The sequence below is a fragment of the Palaemon carinicauda genome, chromosome 7, assembly GCF_036898095.1.
Source record: "Palaemon carinicauda isolate YSFRI2023 chromosome 7, ASM3689809v2, whole genome shotgun sequence".
NCBI lineage: Eukaryota > Metazoa > Arthropoda > Malacostraca > Decapoda > Palaemonidae > Palaemon > Palaemon carinicauda.
The window spans coordinates 61,087,501-61,110,628 of record NC_090731.1 but is presented as its reverse complement, the minus strand read 5'-3'; the positions used below and the strand labels follow the sequence as shown (position 1 = coordinate 61,110,628).

The 23,128-nt window shown below is 43.4% G+C and overlaps 1 protein-coding gene across 3 annotated transcripts in view; it reads right to left on the bottom strand.

Moving 5' to 3' along the window:
* Window positions 1–23,128, bottom strand: part of Atg4a (Autophagy-related 4a) — a 74,126-nt gene that overhangs the window by 17,995 nt on the left and 33,003 nt on the right. For all 3 annotated transcript variants that reach the window (XM_068376698.1, XM_068376696.1, XM_068376697.1), the window contains 5 exons: window positions 12,145–12,322; window positions 10,393–10,472; window positions 8,701–8,810; window positions 8,028–8,106; window positions 6,293–6,447 (listed from right to left, as the gene is read on the bottom strand). In XM_068376698.1, the coding sequence (XP_068232799.1) occupies window positions 6,293–6,447; window positions 8,028–8,106; window positions 8,701–8,810; window positions 10,393–10,472; window positions 12,145–12,322 (602 nt within the window). The remainder of the gene's footprint in view (window positions 1–6,292; window positions 6,448–8,027; window positions 8,107–8,700; window positions 8,811–10,392; window positions 10,473–12,144; window positions 12,323–23,128) is intronic.

Below are 23,128 nucleotides of genomic sequence, written 5' to 3'. Positions count from 1 at the left end.
TCAGATAAAATGATGCAAACACTGACTTGCTCCTCCAATAGGTTGCATCCATTATGCTCTGCAGAGAACGGTTTTTATTAAAGGCCATCGAAGTAGCTACGGCTCTTACTTCGTGGGTCCTTACCTTCAGCAATGCAAGGTCTTCCTCCTTTAAGTGAGAATGTGCTTCTCTGATCAGAAGCCTTATATAATACGAAAGCCCATTCTTGGACATGGGTCTCGAGGGTTTCTTGATGGCACACCATAAGGCTTCTGACTGTCCTCGAATAGGTTTAGACCTCTTAAGATAATATTTGAGAGCTCTGACAGGGCAAAGAACTCTCTCTAGTTCGTTACCTACCATGTTGGAGAGGCTAGGTATTTCGAACGATCTAGGCCAAGGACGTGAAGGAAGCTCGTTCTTTGCTAGGAATCCAAGCTGAAAAGAACATGTTGCAGATTCGGTTGTGAAACCAATGTTCTTGCTGAAGGCATGAACCTCACTGACTCTCTTAGCTGTTGCAAGGCAAACGAGAAAAAGAGTCTTGAGGGTAAGGTCCTTGAAGGAAGCTGACTGGAGAGGTTCGAACCTAGATGTCATAAGGAACCTTAAGACTACGTCTAGATTCCAGCCTGGAGTGGAAAGACGACGTTCTTTAGACGTCTCAAAAGACTTAAGAATGTCTTGAAGGTCCTTGTTGGAAGACAGGTCCAAACCTCTGTGGCGGAGAACTGAAGCCAACATACTCCTATATCCTTTAATCGTAGGTGCTGAAAGGGATCTCTCATTCCTAAGATGTAGAAGGAAGTCAGCTATTTGGATCACAGAGGTATTGGTAGAGGATATTGAATTGGCTCTACACCAGCTTCGGAAGACCTCCCACTTAGACTGGTAGACTCTACGAGTGGAAACCCTTCTTGCTCTGGCAATCGCACTGGCTGCCTCCTTCGAAAAGCCTCTAGCTCTAGCGAATCTTTCGACAGTCTGAAGGCAGTCAGCCGAAGAGCGTGGAGGTTTGGGTGCAACCTGTCTACGTGAGGTTGACGTAGAAGGTCCACTCTTAGAGGTAGAGTCCTGGGGAAGTCGACTAGCCATTGAAGTACCTCTGTGAACCATTCTCTTGCAGGCCAAAGGGGAGCAACCAGCGTCAGCCGTGTCCCTTCGTGCGAGACGAATTTCTGCAGAACTTTGTTTATTATCTTGAACGGAGGGAATGCGTACAGGTCGAGATGGGACCAGTTCAGTAGAAAAGCATCCACATGAACTGCTGCAGGGTCTGGAACAGGGGAACAATACAGCGGAAGTCTCTTGGTTATGGAGGTGGCAAACAGATCTATGGTAGGTTGACCCCACAAGGTCCAAAGTCTGTTGCACACACTCTTGTGGAGGGTCCATTCCGTGGGAATGACCTGATTCCTTCTGCTTAGGCGATCTGCTGAAACGTTCATATCGCCCTGAATGAACCTCGTGACCAGAGTGAGGTTTAGACCTCTTGACCAAATGAGGAGGTCCCTTGCGATCTCGTAAAGGCTCCTCGAATGGGTCCCTCCTTGCTTGGAGATGTAAGCCAAGGCTGTGGTATTGTCTGAGTTCACCTCCACCACTTTGCCTAGCAGGAGGGACTTGAAGTTCAACAGGGCTAGATGAACTGCTAGCAGCTCCTTGCAGTTGATGTGGAGTAATCCTTGTTCCTCGTTCCACATTCCCGAGCATTCCCGTCCGTCCAAGGTTGCACCCCAGCCCGAGTCCGATGCATCTGAGAAGAGATGAAGATTGGGGGTCTGAATGGCCAATGATAGACCCTCCTTGAGAAGGAGGTTGTGCTTCCACCACAGGAGAGTGGTCTTCATCTCTTGGTTGATAGGGATAGAGACTGCTTCTAGAGTCGAACCCTTGTCCCAATGAGCTGCAAGATGGAATTGAAGAGGGCGGAGGTGGAGTCTTCCTAGCTCGACAAACAGGGCCAGTGATGAGAGGGTCCCTGTGAGACTCATCCACTGTCTCACTGAGCAACTGCTCCTCTTCAGCATGCTATTGATGCACTCTAGGGCTTGGCTTATCCTGGGGGCCGATGGAAAAGCCCGAAAATCCTGACTCCGAATCTCCATTCCCAGGTACACAATGGATTGGGAGGGAATGAGTTGAGACTTCTCTATATTGACTAATAGACCTAGGTCTCTGATTAAGTCTAAAGTCCAATTGAGATTCTCCAGACAACGACGACTCGTGGAGGCTCTCAACAGCCAGTCGTCTAGGTAGAGGGAGGCTCTGATGTTCGACAAGTGTAGGAATTTTGCTACATTCCTCATCAGATGAGTAAAGACCATAGGAGCTGTGCTTAGGCCAAAACACAGGGCTTGGAATTGATAGACAACCTTTCCGAAAACGAATCTCAGGAAAGGTTGGGAGTCTGGATGAATAGGAACGTGAAAGTATGCATCTTTCAAGTCCAACAAGACCATCCAGTCCTCCTGTCTGACCGCTGCTAAGACCGACTTGGTCGTCTCCATCGTGAACGTCTGCTTGGTGACATACTCGTTGAGAGCGCTGACGTCCAGCACCGGTCTCCAACCTCCTGTCTTCTTGGCCACAAGAAAGAGACGGTTGTAGAAGCCCGGGGATTGATGGTCCCGGACTATAACCACTGCCTTCTTCTGCACAAGTAGCGACACTTCCTGTTGCAATGCTAGCCTCTTGTCCTCTTCTTTGTAGTTGGGAGAGAGGTTGATGGGCGATGTGGTCAGAGGTGGCTTGAGGCAGAATGGAATCCTGTAACCGTTCCTCAGCCAACTGACAGACTGTGCGTCTGCACCTCTCTTCTCCCAGGCTCGCCAGAAGAACTTGAGTCTGGCTCCTACTGTTGTCTGGAGAAACGGAGAGTCAGTTTTTTCCTTTAGATGTCCTGGATCCTTTTCTAGACTTGCTCCTGTGAGAGTCTGGGCGGGAGCTTCCTCGGCTGGGGGCTCTACCACGAAAGGGCGGTATGAACCTCGTAGCAGGGGTATCAGCCACTGGGGAGCGATAAGTCTTGGGGACTGAGGTAGCAACCTTAGACTTACGAGCCGATGAGGCTACAAGATCGTGCGTATCCTTTTGTATCAGGGCAGCAGACAAGTCCTTAACTAGCTCCTCGGGAAAGAGGAACTTCGAGAGCGGAGCAAAAAGGAGTTGTGACCGTTGGCAAGGTGTAATGCTGGCGGAAAGGAAGGTACACAGTTGTTCCCTTTTCTTCAACACCCCTGATACAAACATCGACGCTAGCTCGCCCGATCCATCTCTGATGGCCTTATCCATGCAGGACATTAATAGCATGGCAGAATCTTTGTCCGCAGGAGAGGTTTTCTTGCTGAGGGCCCCCAGGCACCAGTCGAGAAAGTTGAACATTTCAAATGCTCTGAACATCCCTTTCAGTAAGTGATCCAGGTCTGAGAAGGTCCAACAAACCTTCGAGCGCCTCATAGCAGTTCTCCGAGGCGAGTCTACCAGACTTGAGAAGTCAGCCTGGGCAGAGGCAGGTACTCCCAAGCCTGGTGCTTCCCCTGTGGCATACCAAACGCTCGCTTTCGAAGTGAGCTTCGTTGGAGGGAACATGAAGGAAGTCTTGCCAAGGTGTTGTTTAGACTGCAGCCACTCCCCTAAGATCCTTAAAGCCCTCTTAGAGGATCTAGCTAGGACAAGCTTAGTATAGGTGGACTTAGCTTGTTGTACGCCCAGCGAAAACTCAGATGGCGGAGAGCGGGGAATAGCAGAGACAAAGTGGTCTGGGTAAATCTCCCTGAGTAGAGCCAAGACCTTACGAAAATCAATAGACTGTGGAGAAAGCTTGGATTCGTCCACGTCTGATGAGGGATCAAGGTGTGCCTCCTCATCATCCGACACCTCATCACCAGAGTGTAGCGAAGAGATCGGACAAGAATGCTGAACCGCAGAGTCAGAACGGGTAGGAACAATAACAGTGGTTTCCTCTTCCAGTAACTGTTGAGGGAAAACCTGAGGCTCAGACTGCAAAGGCTGAACAACAGACGAAGCAGAAGGAAGGCGTATGGGTGGAGGAGGTTGACTCCTAGCAAGAGAGGTTGAACCCAAGGATTGCGCTTGCTGAGCGGAGGAAGGAGGCGGAGTAGCAAGTTCCTGTTCCTGTGATATGAGCGGAGCATGATGAGGTTGAGGCTGCGCAGAACAAGGTAAAGTTCTCGCAAGCTGAGGCTCCTGAGGCGCAAGTCCAGGGTGTAGAGGAGCTTGCCTTGAGGAGGGTTGAGCTCACTGCAGCGAGGGCTGAGGAGACTGACTCATGGACGGGAGAGGTTGTTGTACCTCAACCGAGAGTTGCACCACTGGTGGAGCAGCAAGGGGAGGCGGAGGAAGAGTGGAATAATCCTCCTGATCCCAAAGTAAAGGTTGCCTTAAAGAAGGCTGAGGCTGAACACCACTGGGAACAGCGAACTCAGAATGTGGCTCAACATCGTACGCCTGGCAGATGGTGCTGCGACCAGGCGGAGCGAGCGCAGGCGGGGCGAGCGCAGGCGGAGCGAGAACAGGCGGAGGGAGTGTAGGCGGAGGCGGAGGTGCAACACTCTCAGCCCGACACTCACGCATCAAGTCCGAAAGCTGTGCTTGCATGGACTGAAGCAGAGTCCACTTGGGATCGGCAGAAACGAAAGTAGACTGAGGTAAAGCCTTAACAGTCGAGCTCTGTTGTGGCAGAACCTTACTCCTCTTGGGCGGAGTACAGTCGACAGATGACTGAGGCGAGTCAGAGCTGAGCCAATGACTGCAACCTGGCTGAGCACTCGCGGACTGGACTCTACGTTTAAGCGGTCTCGAGACCTGAGACCAACGTTTCTTCCCTGACAGTTGATCAGCGGACGAGATAAAGACGGGCTCAATCGTCTGCAGGTGGGAGTGACGGTCTTTGGAAGACACGCCCGCAACCACCGAGGATAGTTCTGTGCGCCTAACAAGGCCTGCCGAACCCTTATGCCCTTCGACATTGCTTCTCCCCTGGGCTTGGGAGCTTGCAAGAGGTCCCGGACTGGGAGGACGACTGGCTCGCACAGAAAAATCCTCACGCACCACACTGGCACTAACACTAGCACTTGGCACTGCACTGACACTAGCACTCGTCACAGCACTGGCACTAACTCCACCCACTGCACTCTTGACCTTCAGTTCTTTAACTTCGGCCATCAGAGACTTATGGTCACTTACCACTGATTCTACTTTATCGCCTAAAGCCTGAATAGCACGCAAAACAACTGACATATCAGGCGGAGGGCACACAGTAGGTTCGGGGGTAGCCACTACAGGGGTAGGAAAAGGTAGGGGATCATGAGGTGAGGAAAACAATGAAGAGTGAGAAGAACTCCTCCTAACTCTACCTCTCTCTAACTTAGTTGAATATTTCAAAAGACGGACAAATTCCAATTCCGAAAGTCCGGCGCATTCCTCACATCGATTTTCTAACTGACAGGGCCTGTCCCTACAGTCAGAACAAGCGGTGTGAGGATCTACCGAGGCCTTCGGAATACGCCTATTGCAAGACCTACATCGTCTATGGGAGGGGGCTTGCGAAATGTCAGACATCTTGAATCCAAAGAGTTAGCCAAAGGGGGTTCCAAAAACAAGCAAAAATCGTTAATCGTTAATCAGGACTATATAAAAGCTATCTAGCTAATATAAGAAGGTTTCCAGTAAAGCGACAGCCGTTAATCTGAGAGAATACTTCACCAATTAGCCGTGAATAAACTCGAAGACCATAAGCGTATCCCAGAACGTCTTGCCGGAAGCACGACAGAGGAATAATTGAGGAGGTGTCAACAAGAAGTACTTGAGTACCTGGCCACAGGTGGCGCTGGTAAGTACACCCCCTTCTAGTATTGTGATAGCTGGCGTATCCCTCCATAGAATTCTGTCGGGCAACGGAGTTGACAGCTACATGATTATCGGGTAAGTTTAATATTGAAAAAGGTACTTTTCTTTGAACAAAAGTATTACCAGTCTTCATCTGATAAAGTTGTTGATTGCAATGATATGTTCTCTCCAACTACATCTATCTAAAGCAATTTCTTTCATAATGTTTTTTTGACATATATTCTTTTACTTATCTCTAATCCAAACAAGATGCTCCCAACCCTTTTTACTCCCCTTTCATCACCCATCCATACCACACTTTTACCATTTTACTCTTCATTTCAGTAATCTTTACTCTTGGTTGGCACATAAAATACAGAATTAAATGAATGTTATGTTCATAATTCCTACTAATCAAATTGCTATTTCACGGACAATTCTACATTTTGTGGTGTTACATACCAGTGCCAATGAGGGATCCAAGTGTTCAAGGGGCATTCGTTGTGCAAACGAACAATGATAAGACTTGTCTAATTCCACTTCTGCCTCTGTCGTTTTCTTGTCTACACTCCCGGAGTCTTGTGTTGTATGTGGATCTACATACACGATTTCATCCCCTAAAAAACATTTGATTCCAATTAAAACGTCATGTTCTATAAATGATAAGATAATTTTATACAAACCAAACACCCTATCTTTAACATAGTCTACTGAGTGTCTGCCACTCCAATCCTAATGCAAAGAAGAGGGAAGATTTGGAAACCAATGGAATCTTACATACATGCATACATATACCAAGGCACTTCCCCCATTTTTTGGGGGTAGCCGACATCAACAAATGAAACAAAAACAAAAAGGGGACCTGTACTCTCTACGTTCCTCCAGCCTAACAAGGGACTCAATCGAGTTCAATTGGTACTGCTAGGGTGCCACAGCCCACCCTACGACATTATCCACCACAGATGAAGCTTCATAATGCTGAATCCCCTACTGCTGCTACTTCCGCGGTCATCTAAGGCATCGAAGGCAGCAGCAGGGCTTACCGGAACTGCGTCACAATCGCTTGCCATTTATTCCTATTTCTAGCACGCTCTCTTGCCTCTCTCGCATCTATCCTCCTATCACCCAGAGCTTCCTTCACTCCATCCATCCACCCAAACCTTGGCCTTCCTCTTGTACTTCTCCCATCAACTCTTGCATTCATCACCTTCTTTAGCAGACAGCCATTTTCCATTCTCTTAACATGGCCAAACCACCTCAACACATTCATATCCACTCTAGCTGCCAATGGAATCTTACTTAAAATAAAATTGAATGCCAAGACTTCACTCGTATTTGAATAGTAGAAATTATGCCGCATGGACTAGCGCAAAAGTCTAGTTACCCTAAACCTTATTGAGACAAACACAGCTACCTTGCTAGAACACTTAAGTTATCTACAACTCGTTAAACATCTAACACTATCAAGAGTCAATTGTACGGCTCAAAATATAAAAGGATTGTAAAAACTAAGTTTAAAAATAGAAGTACAATAAGATTACCTGTTTCTGAATTAGTATAACAATGACCATACTTCTTTAATAGTCCACAAATTACAACTGTATATGGCAGTCAATGGTCATAGCAAAGCCTTTCCAATTCAAAGGTTCTTATGCACTTTACAAAAGAAATATTTGATACAAGGAAAACTGGGATCTGAATTATGGAGAAACAAATAAGTTTTAAAGTAAACAAAAACCAAATGATGGAAATCTACTTCAGATTTCTTATCAAATACAAAAAGAAATTGTAATCAATGATGTTTAAATAAATCTGAAAATAAAGAAATTTTTTATTTAGCTTAGCAAGATGCATCTATAGAACTTCAGCACTATCACCAGAGACTACAGCCACCTTCTTGGATGAGACTCTGGGACCGTGTCACACATTTATCGCATAACCACTTCCAGAAGGACTTTAAGTTGATTGATTATAAATATACAAATAATGAATTTGATGTGAAACTAAAACATAAAGTTCATGAAAAATACCTCATTAAGAAATATTAATGCTGGTAAGATGAACCTTAATCCTTAATGAAGTAAGATCTATAACCAGAAAACATAGCTCAAGCAATATAAAGGTAAAAATTCACAAAGGCAGTTATCAAAAGGTACAGTACACTTTTAATATAGGAAACTAACAGAGGCACACTTACCCATAAAACCAATGAAATATGAAGCATGGTTAGGCTTTCCACCTATAAGGCCTAAAGACTGAGGCATCTTGAAACATTTCTGAAAAGAAAAATTTTATTATCTACTGTATTTATCATAGGTTTTATCATTTAATTTTAATACTTATCATGTTCTGTCTCTCTAGAATATATTTGGGCCAGCTATGTTGGAGTCAAGTTTGACTTATTGGGTGAAGGAAACTCAAAATCAAACCATTGTTCTCTAGTCTTAAGGTAGTGCCATAGCCTCTGTATCATGGTCTTCCACTGTCTTGGGTTAGAGTTCTCTTGCTTGAGGGTAAACTCGGGCACACTATTCTACCCTATTTCGCTTCCTCTTGTTTTGTTAAAGTTTTCATAGTTTATATAGGAGATATCTATTTTAATGTTACTGTTCTTAAAGTACATTATTTTTCATTGTTTCCTTTCCTAACTGGGCTATTTTCCCTGTTGGAGCCCCTGGGCTTATAGCCTTCTGCTTTTCCGACTAGGGTTGTAGCTTAGGAATTTATAATAATAATAATAATAATAGTAATAATAAAAACAATAATAATAATAAATGAGGGTTAAATTTTGAATTGAGATCTAAAAATTAACATCCTAAGGATTTCAAGTGTCCATATGCTGTACACTATAAATAAGCAAAATTACAAACCTTAATACCAGAATAATAGATGGGGTTCATCTCTGAAAGACCTAATCTTAGTGGTATGAACAGGAGAAGGGGCCGCCAAGATCGTTCACCTTCCGTTTGACAAGAACATTCTGTAAATGATAATCATAAACATTGTTAATCATTAATTACATAGTTCAGCTATTCTTTCTTTCTCCTCTGGCATCAAGTGTTAATATTTTCTCCCTGCTTATAACTGCCCCCATCCTTAATGAAGTTAGTCAATTATGTACTTCAGAACTATGTTGAAATTTTTCTTTTCTCCTTATTTATTTATTTATTGTTTGGTTTGGCCAAGATATTAAGGACATCATGAACCCTGTCTGACTAGTATCTGCATTAAATATTGAAATGAAGAAAAAGGGGTACAGTATTTGCAGGTTGACAATACTGTACCACTTACATTAAAACTTCATATACAGTACTTAGAATAAGGATAATTTTATGCAATCATGGGTTAAAATTTTCCAAAAATTGTACATACATACATACATATACCAAGGCACTTCCCCCAATTTTGGGGGGGTAGCCGACATCAACAAAGAAACAAACACAAAAAGGGGACCTCTACTCTCTACATTCCTCCCAGCCTAACAAGGGACTCAACCGAGTTCAGCTGGTACTGCTAAAATTGTAAAACAGGTAAAAATAAGCCATTTTTCTATAAGTACTGTAATTCCTTTGAGTAGATTTTTTATAGGAAGGATACATGGAACAGACCTAAATACTGTATATTACAGTTATGGGGAGATACTTGGATAAAATACAGTAATACCTGGCACTACGTCCTTAATTGGTTTAAGTCAATTTTTGTCATACGTCGGAAAAGCCCCCTATTAAGTGGCATACAGCACAGTATAATTCCATATAAATATTGCAATATATGACAAAGTGCATTAAAAACTACTATCATTTTAATGCATAGTAAACTATCTGTTCGTTTTATTAAAATCAAAGAGAATACTATATTAAAAACTGCAGTAATGTACTGAATATTGATTATTATTTATCCTCCAATTTCATGAAAAGCCTTTTTTTTAGTTTTTGCCCTTTTTTATTATTACTGTGCAATGAAAAGACCAGTGTAACGTCATGTAATATGGCATAATATCAGTTTAATTTTTGTATTTAACATTTAAGAACGATCGATGTAACATTGGAAATAACGTATGTTGAAACAATGTAAAGATATGTATTACAGTACTTTCAATAAAGCTTGTAAATTTCATACAAATTCAAATAAATGGAATGATCCTACAATGATTAGGGGAAATTTCACCCTTATGGGGACAAGCATGAATACTAGATATAGCCTGATTACTATAATGTAACAATATGAAAATAGAATTTATCATTACCTTTATAAATTAGTAAAAACCCACCAAAATTATTAGTCTCATGTGATAGCAAAAAGAATATAATTCTCAATAGGAAGTAAAATAAAAGTAAAATAAAGATATCAAAAGAGCTCAATAGTCAAGTAAAAAACTAAAAGGGAAAAAAGTACAAATTGGATGGAAAACAAATTAGTGAGGAAACAAAATGACACTAAAAGAACCTTATATAAACTAATGCTAGGAGTACTATTGGCAAAAATATTTTTATACAGTACTATATTCTGTCAATGATAATATAAAAAAAAAAGAAAAGAAAAAAAAGACATGGATTCCTTACTGATTTCATCCATAATTAAAATGTTGTCTAAGGATACATTGACGCTGAAGTTGTTCCACTCGTCAAATGGAGTAAGTTTCCTGTAAAATAAAATGTTGTTCAGTTTTGTGTTTCTAAAAAATTAATCTTGGATATAGGATTAAATTACAAATGTGAAAGTCAGAAATTTTCAGAAAATTCAACCAGACTGTGGAATTAATTCTCTATTCAGGGCAAATGGTTTGCTCTTCATTTGCAAAATGAACTCAATTTAAAAAAAGATGAAATTCTACAAACTAAACGATTGGATAAACAGACGCCTTTAAATATTCTAAGAAATATTCAATATTCTCTGAAACCTGGACTATGACACACAAAAATAATCTTTAAAAAAAAAATCTCCTTGAAAAGAAAATGTTTATTTCTTGCCCAATATCTTGACTCTTAATGTACACTATATACTTTTTTAGTACAAAGCCATTGATGGATACATACCAATGTACAGGGCTAAAGCTAAATTAACACTTAATGTTAACAGCAAAAGACAATCATAGCAAAGATAGAAAAAAACACTTTTTGTTGTCCAAACCCTACAAGGAACACTAACTAAACACAAGGCAAAACTTGCAGTTACCAGAAAACTGAATGAAATCTTAATTCCCTTGTAAATTATTAGTTTAACCGACACCCAAAATCTGCAAATCTTAGTAAACACATGCAATAAATGAATTATCATGGGCTAATCTTAGCAGCTCTTTCTCAAATGACAACTGAAGGTTGGTACTTATGCTGTTACCATCCTATTAATATAATCCTATGGTGAGGTACTTGTAAAACTCACTTATCTTATCTACAAGCATTTATAAAGTCAAAATAGTGAGTGCATAATGAAATGGAAAAATAAAAATATCAAGGCAATTCTTTAAATAAAAAATCTAGGGATCTCATGAGTGTTGTAAACTTAAAAAGAATGATAGTTATTACTGCGAAAGACCTTTCAATCTATCTGCGCATTAGAAATTGACTGGCTAGCTGCCATTTTTATTCGAGACAAGACTGGCTAGCTGCAATTTTCATTTGAGACAAGACTGAAGTAGTTGGGATGATTTTGTTATATATTAGTGATAAATGTGAAATTAACCCACAAGAGAATCTTTAAATAGTAAAGGAACTTTCCGTATTATAACACTTATAGCCATTACAGGTAAACAATCTGGATATATTCTCAGGCTTTTTGAGATTTCAGGAATGTCAATACACTGAGGAAAAGTGAAATCCAAATTTTCCACTGAAATTTTTTCTTACTTACTAGATTACATGTAAGCAGTTAAATCTCTCTTTCTTATGTAAGCAGTTAAATCTCTCTTTCTTATTCTAAAAAGAATCAAAGTCTATGTCTGTAGTAATTTATCAATGAGTTATCAATCGTGATATGGCAAAACTACAGTAGTATGAGAAACATTGGCCAACAAGGTTTGCTCAAACAATGGTTACAAACTCTGCTTCATCTATCTCTTTGATGAAATTTCCATCTCTCAGCTTCATCCCTTCTGCCCTCATTACTTTTCCTTTGTCTGTGCTAACTAGAGCAAACTTTTTCATTCTAAACTCCATCTTGATGTCTCCTGATACAATTCTTTTTGTCTGGATTGATTATATGTGCTTGATAACTATGGTACGAAGCTAGAAATCTGAAGACGTTGTGATAGGAGGAACGAAAGAAATAATTAGTCAGGAGTTACCACTTAATAATCAAGAAAACATTCCACTTACCTGATCACTTGAGCAACTGTGTTTGGTCCGTACCACTCTCCAATAGGTTTACCCTCATCCACTCCTAATTGAGCCATGATGTGAAGGGAAAATGTGGCAGATCTATGATCTTCAAACATACTGAGAATCCTCAAATAGGTTTTATCTGCTGTGGAAGCTGTCCATACCCAGTCCCTTCCTAAAATGGAATATTTTGAGATAGAAATTAATACCAATTAGCGTAAAGTGGATCATTACATCTGAGGCTGTCAGTTATTAAAATAAATAACATTTTAATAAATTATCTGTATATTCCTAACCATACAGACACAAGGCTTTTAATAGGAGTCTGATCTCAGCTGGGATGGAATTTGGCTGTCAAAATTTTAGCGAGTTGTTGGTAGTTACTTGTAGGTGGCGGGGAAACTTTCAACTCCTCACCAGCACACCGAGATTCTACTTTGAACTTCCCCTAGGGCATGCGGGATGGTTAGGGCAAGAAGTGAAACTTACGGGACTCAGGTTCATATAGTAAGGAAAAATACAAATTATTTTTTAAATTTTTGATTTGTTCCAACATGAAAACAAACCCTCATCCTTCAATGGGAGACATATCCTTAGGTGGGAGGAAGCTCCTATAACCATACTGGCTGGTTTAAAATCCTTTGATGTCAAGTCCCTCGGACCTAATGGTACTTTAATTAAAATAAAAAGACTCGACAATATTTGATATAGCCCAATAGACATTACTGAAAATTAATTCTTAAAAATCGAAAGTAAAAAGTATGAACAAAAGAGGATCTAACAGTATACAGTATACTGTAATATTCTAAAGACCATCCTATGGAGTAACATTGAATTGACATCATCAGCTACCTTATAAGGTGAATTATAACAATATGTAAAGTATATATTATACCAAAGCATCCTCTGTAAGTTACTTCAGATTGAGCAACATATAAGACAACCAGAAATAAGCATCATTGCATTACTAGTGACATTATCACAAATTTCAAAGTAATTTATATTTTTCCAAACCATACAAACCAGAGCCCTTTAATATAAGTATGCTTCATTAAGCTGGATACAACTACTAAAACTTATAAAGAGGTAATGGTACTTAGCTAGAGGGTGACGGGCAACAGTTCACTGAGCTCCAACTTTGACCTTAAATTTATCATATTGACGGGATGGTTGAGGCGGCAAGTGTTACTTAAAAGTTTGGAAGAATACAAATTACTTTAAAAATTTGTGATCTGTTCCTACACGAATACAAACTTTTGTCCCTTAGGAGGGAGGAAGTTCCTCGAACCAAACTGGCCGGTTTATTTTACAGCACTTGAGTCCTGTAAAGAAGTGAAAGGTATATGCCAACCTCCTAACAATCTGGCCATAAGGATGAAGGAGGAGTTTGGCAAGATCACTACCATGGATTAGAAGACAGTCAAGAAAGAAGCAGTCCAAAAGTACGGTCATTTATGTGAAATAGTTTTGCATACATTTGCCATTCCTCACATTGTCTGGAAGGATGAGGGAGATACTTCTAAACAAAACTTGTCTTAAGAAAATTTGCTCAATTTAGCATCCAATCCAGCAAATAAATGAATGACTTGTTCAATGTAGAGAAATTGATGACCCATCTTCAGTTCCTAGATCTCTTCATCAGGGAAGTAACTGTAGAAGTCCAGAGAACCACCTCGGACAACTTTGAGGGTGTTCTGTCAACTCTGCTTCTGCAGCTAAGAAATAAGTTCAGGCATATGTCGAGCGACATCGAAAGTTATATCTCTGGGACATCATCAGTTTGTGATTGAGGGGAGGTAGCAGTAATCGTCGCGTAGGACTTCCGCTCACCAGACCTGCTCTATGTCAATGTCGCCTGCTCAAAGTCTTGACAGGTAAAGTCGACTTCAACGTTCCCCTCTTCCCTTCTTTCCTCTCTTCCTTTCCCCTTGAGATTGAGGGCAAAAGGGTGCAGCACTGTCTGCACCTCTCTAGGGGAGGGGGAGACTTGAGGTCTTCAACTAGACTTGTAGGCCACAGGAGTCTTCTACAGAACCAACTTAAATCTACGATGGGTTCTCGGAATAGTTGCCTTTGAAGGGCCTGGACCTTTGAAGGTAATTAGTTGATAGAAAATAGAGTCCTATTTCACCTTCTGCTCAAAGTCTTGACAGGTAAAGTCGACTTCAACGTTCCCCTCTTCCCTTCTTCCCTCTCTTCCTTTCCCCTTAAGATTGAGGGCAAAAGGGTGCAGCACTGTCTGCACCTCTCTAGGGGAGGGGGAGACTTGAGGTCATCAACTAGACTTGTAGGCCACAGGAGTCTTCTACAGAACCAACTTAAATCTACGATGGGTTCTCGGAATAGTTGCCTTTGAAGGGCCTGGACCTTTGAAGGTAATTAGTTGATAGAAAATACAGTCCTGTTTCACCTTCTTCCACTTTCCACGCGTGATATCTGTGTCCTTCAGCGGGAATAGGACTGCAGTCTCCGATACAGGTATGTTCTGTAAAGAATGTGCCTCTTCCTGTCTCCCCTGACTGGCGAAGAGGAAGGCCATAGTATTCCATCTCTTCAGGGTTCAGTTAGCTTACTGGTACCTGATGGATAATCTAAGAAGGTCCTAGTCTTAGTACCAGATAGGATCAAGTCTGTGCGCTTCTTCATCGTCTCAAGGATTGTCGAGTCCTTTGTTGTGGTGCGACAAGTGACTGCAACTGCCCATGTTTAAACCATGATGTTGTTTTGAGCCTAGCAATGGAAGCAGCTTCCATTTTCCTGGGATGTCATCGTTCTACTTCTGGAACACTCTGAAGAAGGGGTCTTGTAAGGGATTGAGAACTAGAGGTTGTGTGGACACCTGTATCATGTACTAAAACAACTAAGTACAGTACTGGGTATATTCCTGGTAGCAGGAGCAGCATATACTGATGTTTCTTCCCACTATGGGACAATAACTGACAAGCACTGCTTCCTTCCCACTTTTGAAAAAGAGAAGAGATATCATCCAAGAAGGGGAAAGAAGGGCAGTGCCTTGCATCCAGATTGGCAATGAGTGTGCTTAGCCCTGTAAGAGACTTGTGTGTCCAATGTTTCCTCCTGTTATGGGGCCACACTCAGTACAGTACTTACTTCTCTTGGTACGAAAACAAGGACCAGTACATACCAAGTCTCCATACACCTCCCTAAAGATGTTGGTTTTATTTTACGTTACAGTATCACACAAATTTCCCAAAATTATTTTAATCAACATATTTCAATAAATCATTACTCAATGCTAGTAAAGTACATTTGTTTGAACACACAACCATAAATCGCTGGGTAATAATAACTGAAGTAATCAAATCTAAAGTTATAATTGATAATTAATGCCAAAAAACTAGCCCACGGAGCTAACACATGTAGAAAAACATGTCTGCTTGCCAGAACATAGGAGCAATGAGATAATGTTTTATCACGACCGAAGCGAGCTTATGGAAAAGCAAAAACCAAATAGCTCAAATAAGTAAGGAGTTACTTGTAATATGATGAACACTGCTACGAACTACTCCATAGTAAATGAGATGGAAAGTCACGTTTTCCACGTGTCCAGAAATCCTGACAAGCAAAAGCTTCTGTTTTGACTGTGTTTCATACTATTACTTGGGTTTGATTATGGTGACTTTTATTAAGATGGCTGGTTCTTTATGACAACTGGCAAAAAAAAAAAACAAAGTTTAAAAGACTTGATTTAAATATCTTAAACTTAGACTGATACACGGTATATTTCAAGGTGTTTTAAATATAATTGATGATAGTACCTAGAGCAAAAATGGAGTTTTTATGATAAAACAAAGTTTTATGAATACTTACCTGGCAGTTATATATACATAGCTAATAATCTCTATTTCGGCAGAATTTTTCTAAACGAGGCAACCGCCTTGTGGTGGTTGGGTGGTAACACCCGTTAAAGGGTGGTAGGAGGAATCATTCCCGTTTTCTGTTCTTCAGTTCATCTATGCCCGACCTGTCTCCTGAGGGGAGGTGGGTGGGCCTTCGAATGTATATATAACTGCCAGGTAAGTATTCATAAAACTTTGTTTTATCATAAAAACTCCATTTTTATGAATAGAACTTAACTGGCAGTTAAATATACATAGCTGATTAACACACTTGGAGGAGGGTGATAGACAGTAAACATCGTTGGGGAAACAATCAAAAAAAAAGCTGTAGGATAAATAAACACCTTGATTCCTTACCTGCTAAGGTAGCTGACTTCAAAGGTTCCTGCCTCTTGAGTCGCTTTCCCTTAGGATGTCAGCCAGGATGTGACCTGCAGTGCTGAAAACACTCAATCGAGTCTGTCAACGGGGTAAGACCAACAATCTGACTCGACTTCAGGACTACCTATTGCCCAAAATAAAAACTGCAACCTTACTAAACCAACCACCTAACATTTGCAAAGTAGATAAAAATTATCTAACTAGACTGAGGTGACTGTACACAAGTCGAAGTCCTCAACCAATAAAAATACACCAACCTATGCACAAGTAAACAAAACTAAGGTTGAGGGGAGGTAGTAACTCCTTTGCCTAATACAGAAGCCGTAGCTACGTATGGGCCCAAGGTATAACATTTCTCATAATCCACCCTCACCTCTCTGAGGTAATGAGAGGCGAACACAGAGTTGCTCCTCCAGAATGTCGCATCCATAATTTGACAGAGCGACATGTTCTTGCGGTAAGCAAGCGAGATCGCAATGGCCCTCACTTCGTGAGCTTGCACTTTTAAAAGTCCGAAGTGTTCCTCCTCACACAAGAGATGAGCTTCTCTTATCACTTCCCTCAGGAAAAAGGACAAAGCGTTCTTGGAAAGGGGCTTCTGAGGATCTTTCACAGAACACCACAGGGAGCTAGAAGAGCCTCTCACACTTTTCGTGCGAGACAAGTAGGTCTTGAGGGCTCGTACTGAACAGAGAAGCCTCTCTTGCTCTTGACCCACTAGGTTGGTCAAGTTAGGAACCTCAAAGGTCCTCGGCCAGGGCTTAGAAGGGTTCTCGTTCTTAGCGAGAAAGTCTAATCTCAAGGCACAAACTGCCCCATTCAGATTGAAGCCTACCTGTTTTTCAATTGCATGGACTTCACTAACTCTTTTAGCTGTTGCTAAGGCCAAAAGAAAGAGGGTCTTCTTGGTAACCTCCCTAAGGGGAGCCTGTGAGATGGGCTCAAATCTCTTGGTGCACAGAAATTTAAGAACCACATCAAGGTTCCAAGAAGGGGGCTTTAACTGGGTCTGCTTGGTCGTCTCAAAAGACTTCAAGAGGTCATGTAAGTCCTTATCGTGAGACAAGTCCAAGCCTCTATGCCGACAGACGAAAGAGAGCATACTTTTGTACCCCTTGATAGTGGACACAGCTACCTTAGCGTCCTGCCTGAGGTACAACAAGAAATCCACAATCTGGCTCGCAGAGGTAGTGGATGAGGGAATCTTGTGCTTCCTACACCAAGCTCTAAAAGTATCCCACTTGGACTGGTAGACCCTCTGCGAAGAGACCCTCCTCGCTCTGGCGATAGCTTTTGCAGCTTGCGCTGAAAAGCCTCTCGATCTGACGAGCTTCTCGATAGTCTGAAGGCAGTCAGATTGAGAGCGAGGGGGTTTTGATGATATCTCTCGAAGTGGGGTTGTCTGAGCAGATTTGGACTAGCAAGGAGGCTTCTTGGAAAGTCCATCAACAAGTCCACCACCTCCGTGAACCATTTCCTCATCGGCCAGAACGGAGCTATCAGGATCATCCGTCCCGAATCGAGGAGGGCCAATTTCCTGACTACCAGATTGATGATCTTGAACGGGGGAAAAGCATAAGTGTCCGTCCCCGTCCAATCCATCAAAAAGGCGTCTACTGCTATTGCCTCCTTGTCCGGAACTAGGGAGCAATAGATGGGGATCCTCTTGGATAAGTTGGAAGCGAAAAGATCGATGAGGGGTCTCCCCCACAGCCTCCAGAGACTGACAGACCTGTTGGTTGATGGTCCATTCTGTGGGAAGGACCTGCCCTTTCCTGCTGAGCATGTCCGCCCTCACATTCTTCTGTCCCTGAACAAACCTCGTCAGCAGGTTTATCCTGTTCTTCTTCGCCCAAAGAAGGATCTCTCTTGCTGTCTCGAACAGAGACAGAGAGTGAGTCCCTCCTTGCTTCCTGATGTAAGCAAGAGCTGTGGTGTTGTCTGAGTTGACCTCCACAATCTTCCCAGACACCAAGTCCTTGAAGGCCTTTAGCCCCAGAAAAATGGCCATCAGCTCGTTGTTGATGTGGCATCTCAGCTGAATTCCTTCCCAATAGACTGAGACCTGCTTGCTTCCTAGTGTTGCCCTCCCAGCCTGACTCTGATGCGTCTGAAAACAACACTAGGTCTGGGTTCTTCTTGTGTAAAGAGATCCCTTCCCCTAACAAGGTTGGGTCCAGCCACCACTTCAGAAGGTTCTTGACTTCTGTTGGAATGGGGAAGGAAAAGGAGTCTTCCTGCATCTTTCTGTTCCACGTCTTCGAAAGAAAGTGCTGAAGAGGCCTTAGGTGGAGTCTCCCCAGAGAGACAAACTGTTCGAGGGAGGATAGTCCCCCCAGCAAACTCATCCACTCCTTCGCTGTGCACCTCTTCTTGTCCAGGAAAGTTTTGACTTTTACGAGACACTTGGTCTTTCTTTCCTGAGAGGGAGAAGCCCGAAAAAGAACTGAATTCAGAACTATCCCCAAATAGAAAATAGTCTGATTTGGTCTGATCTGAGACTTCTCCCTGTTGATGACCAGGCCTAGATCTTGAGCCAGCATAAAAGTCTTCCGTAAATCCTCCAGACATTTCTTCCTCGATCGTGAACGAATCAGCCAATCGTCCAGATAGAAGGATATCCTTATCCCCTCCTGATGCAGCCAACCTGACACATTCGCCATTATCCTGGTGAAGACTTGAGGAGCCGTGTTGAGACCGAAGCAAAGAGCTCTGAATTGGAAGCACTTGCCCTGTATTACAAATCTCAGGTACTTCCTTGAAGTCGGATGGATGGGGACATGGAAATATGCGTCCTGCAAGTCGAGGGACACCATCCAGTCCCCTGGACGTACTGACGCCAGCACCGACTGAGTCGTCTCCATGGAGAACTTTGTCTTCTCCACAAATACGTTGAGAGAGCTGACATCCAGGACGGGTCTCCATCCGCCCGAGTTCTTGGGGACCAGAAACAGGCGATTGTAAAAGCCTGGGGAGGATAGATCCCGAACCGGTTCTATCGCCCCCTTGTCTAGCATTTGGTCGACAAGGTCTATTAGGGCCTTCTGTTTCCCCGGATCTGAGTACCGGGCTACTAAGGCCAGCGGAGCATCTGCGAGAGGAGGTTTTTTCAGAAAGGGGATCTTGTATCCTTCCTTGATGACTGAGAAGGACCAGGTGTCCGCCCCTCTCCTCTTCCAAGACTGCCAAAAACCTGACAGTCTTGCGCCTACTGTCTGGAGGAGACGAACTTCATTTTCTGGAGCGAGGTCTGAAAGAACCCCTGGTAGATCTTGGTCCTGATTCTTGCCTTCTCCCTCTAAAATCTGGTCTTGAAGTAGTCCTGCCCCGAAAGGGCTGCTGGAATCTCCTTTCCTCCCGTTTCGAAGAAAGAGGAGGGGCTGCCAAGGGCTTACGAGCAGAACGAGACAAAAGGTCTTGGGTGACTTTTTGGGCCAGAGAAAGCGTAATGTCATTAACCAGGGACTCGGGAAAAAGATGTTGAGAGAGGGGGGCGTAAAGAAGCTCAGACTTTTGTGCAGTGGTAACAGACCTAGAAGCAAAAGAGCAAAGCAGAGCTCTCTTCTTTAGGACCCCAGCTGAGAACAGCGCCGCCAACTCATTCGCCCCATCTCTGAGGGCCTTATCCATACAGGACATAATACTGGTAAGGTCCCTAGATCCTTCCATCTGGTCAGTTTTCCTTGCGAGAGTCCCAAGCGACCAGTCTAGAAAACTAAAAACCTCAAAGGCTCTAAAAATACCTTTGACGAGATGATCCAGCTCCGACATCGACCACATGACCTTGGCTGAGTTGAGAGAATGCCTTCTAGCAGAGTCCACTAAACCAGAGAAGTCACCCTTGGAGGAGGAAGGCACTCCCAGACCCAAAGGTTCCCCAGTTGCATACCACATACCCGCTTTTGAAGCAAGACGAGCTGGTGGAAACGAGAAGGAAGTCTTAACTGCTTGTCTCCACTCCTTCATCCAGTCATCAATTTTCGTGAGATAGACAGTTTCATCTTGATGAAGGCCGACTGTTTCTTGGCCTTCTTTCTGTTAAATTGGGACTGAGGAGATTGAGGGGCAGCAGGTTGGAATTCCTCTCCAAAAAGTTCAAGAAGGGAGTGAGAGAGAACTTTGTAATCTCCCGCAGCGTCGGCAGGATTATCATCGTCATCAGAAACATCCTCGAGGTCCTGATCCACATCTGCAATATCCTTCGAACGAGAAGAAGGATCCTTAGAACGCGACAAGGGCAAATCAAAGGCATCATCCTGCAAAAGACGGGTTGCATCCTGGAGTCCAGCGCTAGAAGAATCCTTGGAACGAGAGGCAGAATCGTCCCGAAGAGGCAGGGTGGTATCGCCCTAGGACCGAGAACGAGAGGCAGAGTCGTTCTGATGTCGAGAGCAAGAGGCGGTATCGTCGTGGCGGCGAGAACGAGAGGCGGTATCGTCGTGGCGTCGTGAACGAGAGGCGGTATCGTCGTGGCGTCGAGAACTAGGGTCGGTATCGTCGTGGCGTCGTGAACGAGAGGAGGTATCGTCGTGGCGAAGCGAACGAGAGGAGGTATTGTCGTGGCGAAGCGAACGAGAGGAGGTATCGTCGTGGCGAAGCAAACGAGAGGAGGTATCGTGCTGGTATCGAGAACGGGAGGCGGTATCGTCTTGGTATAGAGAACGAGAAGCAGCATCGTTCGATAAGGTATCGTCTCGGTATCGAGAACGAGAAACCGTATCGTCCTGGTATCAAGAAGAAGTATCACCTGGCGAAAACACACATTCCTCATCCTGGCATAGAGAGGGAGAAGTTTTCTTTAAAGAAGAACTCCGTTCTCTCTTAGAAGCAGACTTCTTAATTGGTAACGAGTCGTCTTTACGTCTGTCAGACTGGGCGTGAGGGCGGCTAAAGGCTTGCACTAAAGTCAAAAGTTGTTCCTGCATGACAGACATAAAGGATTTAGACACATCAGCTGGGTCTTGCGGCCCTGAAGGGGAGGGCTGACGAATAACACTCGTAGAAGGGGGAGGATCTTCGGCAGTAGGCTTCACCCTTTTCACAGGCACGGAGTCGAAATCATCCTCCGACGGACAAGGTTCATAACTGCTAGAATCGGGAGAGAAAGAACGAGACCGTTCGTCGCGGTTCCATCTCCTCTTAGTAGGTCTTGAAGCTTCAAACTTCCATTTACGTCTGGACGAATTCGGAGAAGAAAACAACACATCCGACACGTCTTTCCCGTGACGGTCAAGAGCAGCCTGGGAATCGACAACAGGACTGTCTGAGGCGACGGCTGACCGAGGGTACGTACCTCTCACCCCCTTTCGGTCATCGACGTACCTTCTCCCTTGGTCCTGGGAGCTTGGTAGAGGTCTAGGCCTAGGGAAATGACAGGTTCGGTCAGTCCCCACCTCCACTGCACTAACACAAGCACTTTCACTTTCCTTACCTTTAAAGGCCTCCAGTTGTTCTTTAATGGCCTTCAACTCGGCCGCCAGGCTAGCGTACCGAGGGTCATCCGTAGATACGGAACCTGTAGGAGGTGCAGGAGTTACTAACTCAAGGGAAGGATCAACTACCAAAGAGGAATCAATTATAGGTTCAATAGATAAATCTACACTAAGTTCGTCTTCCTTACCACTAACAGACTTAGACTTAGACCTAGAAGCTCTCCTAACTCTATCGAGCTCTAGTTTACGCACATAACGCTTCATAATCAACCAATCTTTCTCATCCAAAACTTTACATTCTCCGCACCTATTATCAAGGGCACAAACAAAACCCCTACAATTAGAACACACGGTGTGAGGGTCTACCGCCATTTTCGGTAGTCTCACCTTACATTCCTCATTCGCACAGATACGGTAATGACTCTTTTCACTCATAATGAAAACAGCAAATAAGCTAAGAGACACAGAAGAGAAGCTTGACCGACTAGTGACAGAATTTGGAAGGGTGTGTGAGAGAAGGAAGTTGAGAGTTAATGTGGGTAAGAGTAAGGTTATGAGATGTACGAGAAGGGAAGGTGGTGCAAGGTTGAATGTCATGTTGAATGGAGAGTTACTTGAGGAGGTGGATCAGTTTAAGTACTTGGGGTCTGTTGTTGCAGCAAATGGTGGAGTGGAAGCAGATGTACGTCAGAGAGTCAATGAAGGTTGCAAAGTGTTGGGGGCAGTTAAGGGAGTAGTAAAAAATAGAGGATTGGGCATGAATGTAAAGAGAGTTCTATATGAGAAAGTGATTGTACCAACTGTGATGTATGGATCGGAGTTGTGGGGAATGAAAGTGATGGAGAGACAGAAATTGAATGTGTTTGAGATGAAGTGTCTGAGGAGTATGGCTGGTGTATCTCGAGTAGATAGGGTTAGGAACGAAGTGGTGAGGGAGAGAACGGGTGTAAGAAATGAGTTAGCGGCTAGAGTGGATATGAATGTGTTGAGGTGGTTTGGCCATGTTGAGAGAATGGAAAATGGCTGTCTGCTAAAGAAGGTGATGAATGCAAGAGTTGATGGGAGAAGTACAAGAGGAAGGCCAAGGTTTGGGTGGATGGATGGTGTGAAGAAAGCTCTGGGTGATAGGAGGATAGATGTGAGAGAGGCAAGAGAGCGTGCTAGAAATAGGAATGAATGGCAAGCGATTGTGACGCAGTTCCGGTAGGCCCTGCTGCTTCCTCCGGTGCCTTAGATGACCGCGGAGGTAGCAGCAGTAGGGGACTCAGCAGTATGAAGCTTCATCTGTGGTGGAAATGTGGGAGGTTG